This window comes from Palaemon carinicauda, chromosome 5, assembly GCF_036898095.1.
Source record: "Palaemon carinicauda isolate YSFRI2023 chromosome 5, ASM3689809v2, whole genome shotgun sequence".
Taxonomy (NCBI): domain Eukaryota; kingdom Metazoa; phylum Arthropoda; class Malacostraca; order Decapoda; family Palaemonidae; genus Palaemon; species Palaemon carinicauda.
Window position 1 is genome coordinate 169,031,488 of NC_090729.1, and position 9,798 is coordinate 169,041,285.

The 9,798-nt window shown below is 35.9% G+C and overlaps 2 protein-coding genes across 2 annotated transcripts; both read left to right on the forward strand.

Annotated features, from left to right (window-relative positions):
• The first annotated feature begins 450 nt into the window (after positions 1–450).
• On the forward strand, positions 451–2,661 carry LOC137640660 (heat shock cognate 71 kDa protein-like). Its single transcript, XM_068373160.1, has one exon. The coding sequence runs from the start codon at positions 588–590 to the stop codon at positions 2,511–2,513; it is 1,926 nt and encodes a 641-aa protein (XP_068229261.1). The 5' UTR covers positions 451–587; the 3' UTR covers positions 2,514–2,661.
• A 3,814-nt stretch (positions 2,662–6,475) lies between these two features.
• LOC137640661 (heat shock cognate 71 kDa protein-like) lies at positions 6,476–8,681 on the forward strand. The gene has a single exon (XM_068373161.1). The coding sequence runs from the start codon at positions 6,634–6,636 to the stop codon at positions 8,557–8,559; it is 1,926 nt and encodes a 641-aa protein (XP_068229262.1). The 5' UTR covers positions 6,476–6,633; the 3' UTR covers positions 8,560–8,681.
• Positions 8,682–9,798: the final 1,117 nt, after the last annotated feature.

Genomic DNA, 9,798 nt, shown 5'->3' on the forward strand with positions numbered 1-9,798 from the left:
CTCTCTCTCTCTCTCTCTCTCTCTCTCTCTCTCTCTCTCTCTCTCCGTTAAATTGTGAGTGTTTACCTTACTTAAATGAGTATACTGTAAGTCAAGACTACGATGTAATTAATTTACCTCATAGAACGTTCGAAGGCGTAAACCTACAAAAATATTAAATACATCTGGTATTACAACTCGCTGTCAAACGTTCTAGAACGTTCGGGAATTGTCTGGCAGTAGAGTATCCCAGAATAGACAAGAGCGTTCGGGCAGCATCGTGAGAAAACGGACGTGGCAGTATAAAAGGTTGCTGGGAAGACTGCGGCATTCAGAACTACTCTAGCACTCAGTGAAGAAGCAAGTACGTAGCGATCTACCATTTACCCAGTGGTTTTGCAAGTGTTGCAAGTGTTGCAAGATACATTACTCCACACATCATACAATAAGCAAAAGAAAGAATCTCAAAAAGTTTAATATAAAGCGTTCAACAGATCAATAGAAAACAAAATCGAAGTGTTTATTACTGTTATAGGACATTAAAGTTGTATTCCACTAAAGCCCAATTATAGTAGTTGGTTGTCATATTAAGAAGAAAATTATAGAAAATGGCAGCCCCAGCAATAGGTATTGATTTGGGAACCACCTACTCTTGCGTGGGTGTGTTTGAGAACGGCAAAGTGGAAATCATTGCCAATGACCAAGGAAACAGAACCACTCCGTCATATGTGGCTTTCAATGACACAGAAAGACTCATTGGAGATGCAGCTAAGAACCAGGCGGCTATCAACCCCACCAACACTCTCTTCGACGCCAAGAGACTCATTGGAAGGAAGTTCGATGACCCAACTGTGCAGAATGACATCAAACATTGGCCATTCAAGGTCGTCAGTCATTCTGGCAAGCCCAAACTCCAGGTGCAATACAAGGGTCAACTCAAGACCTTCAACCCAGAGGAAATTTCTTCCATGGTCTTAACAAAGATGAAGGAGACAGCAGAAGCCTACTTGGGAAAGACAGTTTCTGACGCAGTAATCACAGTCCCAGCCTATTTCAATGACTCTCAGAGACAGGCTACCAAGGACGCTGGAGTCATTGCAGGACTCAATGTTCTCAGAATCATCAATGAACCTACAGCAGCTGCTATTGCCTATGGTCTGGACAAGAAAGCTGCTAACGGAAGGGAGCGTAATGTGCTCATGTTCGATTTGGGTGGAGGTACTTTTGACGTCTCTGTTCTCAACATTGATGATGGAGTTTTTGAGGTAAAAGCCACAGCGGGTGACACACATCTTGGAGGAGAAGATTTCGACAATCGTCTCGTCAGTCACTTCATACAAGAGTTCCAAAGGAAGTACAAGAAAGACATAAGCGGAAACAAACGTTCTTTAAGGCGACTGAGGACAGCCTGTGAAAGAGCAAAGCGAACTCTGTCCTCTTCCTCTCAGGCCAATGTGGAAATTGATTCTCTTTATGAAGGTATTGACTTTTACACGTCTATTACTCGTGCTAGATTCGAAGAGCTGTGTGCTGACCTCTTCCGAACTACATTGGCACCAGTTGAGAAGGCCTTGAGAGATGCAAAGTTAGACAAAAGCAGCATTGACGACATCGTTCTTGTTGGAGGCTCAACTCGTATTCCAAAGGTTCAGAAACTTCTTCAGGAATTCTTTAATGGAAAAGAACTCAATAAATCCATTAATCCAGATGAAGCTGTAGCTTATGGTGCAGCTGTACAGGGAGCTATCCTTCGAGGGGACCAGTCCGAAGCAGTAAAGGATCTCCTTCTCCTAGACGTAGCTCCTCTATCCCTGGGAATTGAGACAGCTGGAGGTGTCATGACTGCACTAATCAAGCGCAACTCTACAATTCCTACCAAACAGACACAGGTCTTCACAACCTACTCAGACAACCAACCTGCAGTTACCATTCAGGTTTATGAGGGTGAAAGAGCAATGACCAAAAATAACAACCTTTTGGGTAAGTTTGACCTAACTGGAATCCCACCAGCTCCAAGGGGTGTTCCTCAGATTGAAGTCACTTTTGACATAGATGCTAATGGAATTCTCAATGTGTCTGCAGTAGACAAGTCGTCTGGAAAGTCAAACAAGATTACCATCACCAATGACAAAGGACGTCTCAGTAAGGAGGACATTGAACGCATGGTGCAAGAGGCCGAGAAGTACGCTGCAGAGGATGCCAAACATAAGCAGAGGATTGACGCCAAGAATCAATTGGAATCCTTATGTCTTAGTATGAAGAGCACCTTGAATGACGAAAGTGTTTCCAACAAACTCAATGAACAGGAGAAGACCACAATGAAGCGACACCTGGAGGAAACACTCACCTGGATCGACCAGAACCAGCTGGCAGAAACGGACGAGTTTGAGGACCACACGAGGAAACTGGAAGCAACTTGGAAGCCCATTGCTGCCAAGATCTACGGTACGACACCAGGTCAGGGGTCATCATGCACAGGCAACAATAAGGCAACAAGCAGTGGCAGGGGTCCTGTCATTGAGGAAGTTGACTAAGTCTCACCTGTTGTGAATGACTCTTTTTCTGTGATACCGAGATTTCTAAGTTTGTTTCACCATTATACATTGTAAATATCATTCATTTTGTATACTAGGTTTTACTGATCGTTTATACAAAGGATATTACCATATGTTAGTCACTATACAATTTATTCTTACAATAAACCATTAAAATTATGAAAAAGTTTTCATTTCCTCCATCTAAATATAATGATCAATTGGTTGATTGGGTATGGTAACAAATATGTTGAAAGTTAGATGAGTAAAATATTCATATCCATATGACAGAAAAATACTGAGAATTCTCTATATTCAAATGTATCTGCATTTAATATAAATGCTAAAAAGATGTAGCATCAATTAAATAAAGATTAAAACTATAACCTTCAATAAATATTGCATATGAAAATAAGTCAATAAAACTAACTGGATGGATTTTATATCCTAAAGTTAACACCAATGAAAGAGAATATCCTTTCAGAAAAAGAAAAAATATAAAGGAAATTTGAAAGTTATCCTAAATCTATAACAGCTAAAATTGTAAAAATATAAATAACATATGATAGCATGTAAATATTTCTTATTCATGATCAACTAAAACTGGAAATGTAATATTTCAATACTTGTAGAAAATGAGGAATGGAAAGTGTACTGCCAAAGACCAGACCAAAGTTAAAAGAGCACTCTTCAATATTGATACCTTCTGAACTATGACGACCAAGTGGATTTTCTGAGTTGACTTGAAAGGTTTAATAGCTGCACAATTACTCCCATTAACTAGAAAAATCAGCATCATGATGCTGAGATGTAGTGATATCAACTTTTCAATAAAAGGAAACGAGTGTTTGAAAATTTATTTGAATCATGAATAATAGCAAGACCAAATAAAGCTTTCTAGTTAGATGATAATTGCACATTTCAAAATTTGGAGCAATAAGAAAAAGTTTTCCAATCTAACGATTAGGATAAGAAAGTAAATTTAAATTAAAACAGGTGAATTTAAATTTTCATGAAAAAAAAAACAACAACGATATCGTCAGCATATAATGTTGTCGCTGGCTAAGACTTTTGAAGAATACACAAAGCAGTATAATTAACAGAAATGAAAGTATAATTTTATGACATTTAAATTTAAGGTGTAGGTTGGAGTGGGGATGTAGCATTAGAAATACTTTACAAAGGGAAATCTACCCCATTTTCAACATCGAGATTGACATGGCTGACTATACATAATAAACTAAAGTTCAGCCACATTTAGCATCCTTCATATATGTACAAGACTTCAGATGATAAAGAAAGTCAAATGAGTGATTACGTTCCATTCAACTTTTATTCCTCATTCCTAGGCATAATAAAACACTAAGCTTTTTCATAGAATAGAATCCATTATGGTGGAATGTGAAGGACTAGGGTAAATGAAGGCATCGGTAAATAATGTTTACAAATATGAGAATGGAAATTTGCAGATGATATGCTTTGACTGGTGATAGCGAACAAGACCAGCCAAGACTAACAAAAGTTTGTTGAAATCAAAACATGGAAATAAAGAGGAAAGTTATCAAGGGTGATGAGGCTATATGGGGAACTCAACTCCTTGACAGGAAGGATATTAAAGTTCATGAAAAAGGTCGATGAGAAGAAGCGGTTAGCATTATTATTAAAGGATATTTACCAGCCCACAGAGGACAGCTCGACTCTTACAGAGATAAAATAAAATAAACAATTCTAAAAAATAAAAATATAAATACATAAAAAAATATAAAAGATAAAAAAATAAATGATAAAAATCTGTGATAATCAGAAATGTAAATCTATGTAAAAAGCAAATGCTTCTTAAAAACGTTAACATTTTGAATGTACCGAAACTTTCGGAATGTGATGAAATATCAGACAAAGCTTTCTGACCAAAACATAAATATCTTTGTCTTCAAAAACTTTACAATCGCAAAAATATGTCGTATGGTGAACATTGTGTCACAAACAATGCTGCTGGGAACTGTCTTGAGGCTACACTATGGAGCGCTATTGTATCTGTTTCCTTATTACCTTACTTCACTGGGGGCTATTTTCTCTGTTGGAGGCCTTGGGCTTATAGCAACCTACTTTTCCAACAAAGTTTATAGCCCAACTAATAATAATAATAATAATAATAATAATAATAATAATAATAATAATAATAATAATAATAATAATAATAATGTGTGCACATTAAATATTCATAGTCCAATCCTTCTATATTTTTGTTCTAGTGACTCCCATGAAAAAAATAATTATTTTTATTTCTTTTGATTTTTTATTATCATATATATCATTCCATATCGTTTACCATTTTACTATAAAATGCCTTATGGTAATTATATAATCCTAAACAGAGAGGTTGATGTCATGTTGTAAAAAAACTGAAAGCTGATTAAACATCACCCGCCACTTTTTCATTCCCAACCACTCCCACATATACAGGAATCCATCATACTTCAATATTTTCCCTTTGAGAATAGGTTTTGTTAAGGCGATCTTTAATTTCCTAATCCAGTTGGGTCTTGCGTGTGTAAGCTTTGAGAGCTTCTAAAGCAATTCTTGAATAGGAATAAATAACAAACTAAAATTCACCCTAAATTCAATACACACACACAATATATATATATATATATATATATATATATATATATATATATATATATATATATATATATATATATACAATATATATATATATATATATATATATATATATATATATATATATATATGTGTGTGTGTGTGTGTGTGTGTGTGTGTGTAGAAATCAGGAAAGCTGACACGTGATGAATAAAAAATGTATTATAGCCACGAAAGGAAAAATGAAAAAGACTTGATTGGAGTAAGTACTTTCATCCACTCAGGACATTATCAAACTCAGCAATAATGTCCTAAGTGGATGAAAGTACTTACTCCAATCAAGTTTTTTACATACACACACACACACACACACATATATATATATATATATATATATATATATATTATATATATATATATATATATATATATATATATACGTATATATATATATATATATATATACATATATATATATATATATATATATATATATATATATATATATATATATATATATATGAAGAGAGAGTGAAAGAGCTTAAACATGAATATAATCCACCATGAACATTGTTCATGAATTATTAAGAGTCAAAAGAAATACGAGAATAACTAGAATATACTGAAGCTAAAATAAAAATTATCAGGAAATTCTAAATTCAGATATAAGCAACTTGACTCAAACAGATCAGAAGAGGAATTGCAAAAGCTATGTGCTGTTACTCCATCTTTTTTTTTTCTTTATTAACGTGCAAAATCATTATTAGTAGCTTATGACAACATTGAAAAGTGATATATATATATATATATATATATATATATATATATATATATATATATATATATATATATATATATATATATATATTCATTTTCAAATAAAAAATTTCCCCAATGAAAAATGGTGCTTGACTGATATATGCCTACCTAGAAAGGACAAATTTTTATATACTGTGTGTGTAAATATATATATATATATATATATATATATATATATATATATATATATATATATATATATATATATATATATATATATATATATACTGTATCAATTTTTAAATGGACTAGTAAAATAAATATTTTACGAATATCTGAATTAATTTATCTTTATTACATATTTCTCGTGATGATATCTATTGTAGGAGATTTGTCCGGCTATTGACGTTAGAGCCGAAAATAGTCCAGATTCTCTAGAACGTTTGAGTAAGTTCCAGAGAAAACGGACCTGCCAATATAAAAGCTCTGGGGCAGACTGCGCTGTTCAGAACCAATCTAGCAGCGAGTGAGAGAGCAAGCGAGAGTTCAATCTCCTAACCAGTGCTTTGATTATATTGTGAGAAACAAAACTCTTTAGTGACACTTGAGGTGCTGAAGAGAAAGATATTACCAAATTGTAGGAAGTGTTCATTTAAGTTTGAAAATAAGACTGAACAAACACAATAGTAATACTTTAAAATTTTCTTGTTGATCGAGCTCAAATACTCTTGTTGGATAATCTATTATAATATTTATCAACATGGTTGCTCCAGCAATAGGTATTGATTTGGGAACCACCTACTCTTGCGTGGGTGTGTTTGAGAACGGCAAAGTGGAAATCATTGCCAATGACCAAGGAAACAGAACCACTCCGTCATATGTGGCCTTCAATGACACAGAAAGACTCATTGGAGATGCAGCTAAGAACCAGGCGGCCATCAACCCCACCAACACTCTCTTCGACGCCAAGAGACTCATTGGAAGGAAGTTCGATGACCCAACTGTGCAGAATGACATCAAACATTGGCCATTCAAGGTCGTCAGTCATTCTGGCAAGCCCAAACTCCAGGTGCAATACAAGGGTCAACTCAAGACCTTCAACCCAGAGGAAATTTCTTCCATGGTCTTAACAAAGATGAAGGAGACAGCAGAAGCCTACTTGGGAAAGACAGTTTCTGACGCAGTAATCACAGTCCCAGCCTATTTCAATGACTCTCAGAGACAGGCTACCAAGGATGCTGGAGTAATTGCAGGACTCAATGTTCTCAGAATCATCAATGAACCTACAGCAGCTGCTATTGCCTATGGTCTGGACAAGAAAGCTGCTAACGGAAGGGAGCGTAATGTGCTCATTTTCGATTTGGGTGGAGGTACTTTTGACGTCTCTGTTCTCAACATTGATGACGGAGTTTTTGAGGTGAAAGCCACAGCGGGTGACACACATCTGGGAGGAGAAGATTTCGACAATCGTCTCGTCAGTCACTTCATACAAGAGTTCCAAAGGAAGTACAAGAAAGACATAAGCGGAAACAAACGTTCTTTAAGGCGACTGAGGACAGCCTGTGAAAGAGCAAAGCGAACTCTGTCCTCTTCCTCTCAGGCCAATGTGGAAATTGATTCTCTTTATGAAGGAATTGACTTCTACACGTCTATTACTCGTGCTAGATTCGAAGAGCTGTGTGCTGACCTCTTCCGAACTACACTGGCACCAGTTGAGAAGGCCTTGAGAGATGCAACGTTAGACAAAAGCAGCATTGACGACATCGTTCTTGTTGGAGGCTCAACTCGTATTCCAAAGGTTCAGAAACTTCTTCAGGAATTCTTCAATGGAAAAGAACTCAATAAATCTATTAATCCAGACGAAGCTGTAGCTTATGGTGCGGCTGTACAGGGAGCTATTCTTCGAGGGGACCAGTCCGAAGCAGTCAAGGATCTTCTTCTGCTAGACGTAGCTCCTCTATCACTGGGAATTGAGACAGCAGGAGGTGTCATGACTGCCCTAATCAAGCGCAACTCTACTATTCCTACTAAACAGACACAGGTCTTCACCACCTACTCAGACAATCAACCTGCAGTTACCATCCAGGTTTATGAGGGTGAAAGAGCAATGACCAAAGATAACAACCTTCTGGGCAAGTTTGACCTGACTGGAATCCCACCAGCTCCAAGGGGTGTTCCTCAGATTGAAGTTACCTTTGACATAGATGCTAATGGAATTCTCAATGTGTCTGCAGTAGACAAGTCGTCTGGGAAGTCTAACAAGATTACCATCACCAATGACAAAGGACGTCTCAGTAAGGAGGATATTGAACGCATGGTGCATGAAGCCGAGAAGTATGCTGCAGAGGATGCCAAACACAAGCAGAGGATTGATGCCAAGAATCAATTGGAATCCTTATGTCTGAGTATGAAGAGCACCTTGAATGACGAAAGTGTTTCCAACAAACTCAATGAACAGGAGAAGACCACAATGAAGCGACACCTGGAGGAAACACTCACCTGGATCGACCAGAACCAGCTGGCAGAAACGGACGAGTTTGAGGACCACATGAGGAAACTGGAAGCAGCTTGGAAGCCCATTGCTGCCAAGATCTACGGTACGACACCAGGTCAGGGGCCATCATGCGCAGGCAACAATAAGGCAAAAAGCAGTGGCAGGGGTCCTATCATTGAGGAAGTCGACTAAGTCTCAGCTGCTGTGAATGACTTTTTCTGTGATACCGAGATTTCCAAGTTTGTTTCACCATTATACATTGTAAATATCATTCATTCCGTAGACTAGGATTTACTGATCGTTTATACAAAAGATATTACCCTACGTTAGTCACTGTACTATTATATTTCCATAATAAACTATCAAAATGATGAAAATATTTTCTTTTCCTCCATTTAATTATAATGATCAATTGGTTGATTGTGTTATGGTAACGAATATGTTGAAAGTTGGATGAATAAAATAACCATATTCATATGACACAAAAAAGAAGAAAAATCTTTATATTCAAATGTATTTGCACTTAATATAAGCGCTATAAAGATGTAGAATCAACTAAATAAAGATTAAAACAATAACATTCAGTAAATATTGCAAATGAAAATAAGCTAACAAAATCAACTGGATGGATTTGATATCCTAAAGTTAACCCCTTAGAGAGAGAATATCCTTTTAGGAAAAATATTGTTACCTTTTGGCATATGACGACTTAGTGGATTTTCTGAGTTGATTCGAAAGGTTTAATAGCTGCACAAATATTCCTATCAACTAGACAACCAGTATTATGATTCTGGGATGTAGTTATAGCAACTTCTCAATAAATAAAAACGAGAGTGTGAAAACTTAATTGAATCAAGAATAATAGCAAGACCAAATAAAGCTTTCTAGTTAGATGATAGTTGCACATAAAAAAAGCAATAAAAAAAGAGTATTCCAATTTAACGATAGGATTAGGTAAGTGAATTGACATTTTCATAAAAAACAAGATATCGTTAGCATATAATGTTTTCACTGCCTAAGAATTTTGGAGACTAGACAAAGTAATATCATTTATAGAAATGAAAGTATGACTTCATGACATTTAAATGGACGGAGTAGGTTGGACTGGGGTTGTAGCATTTGAAATATTTTACAAAGGGAAATCTAAGCCCTCTTAATAACTGAATTGGACATGGCTGGCTATACATAATAAACTAAAGTTCAGTCACATTTAGAATCCTTCACTGATGTGCATGACTTTTCATACTAAAGAAAATCAAATGAGTGATTATGTTCCAATCAACCTTTATTCCTCATTCCTTGGCATAGTGAAACAGTTAGAATAGTAACAAGTATAATTTAATCTAAAAGACTGGTGTAAATAAAGTCATTGGCAAAGAATATTTACAAATATGAGAACGAAAGTTTGCAGATGACATGCTTTGACTGTTA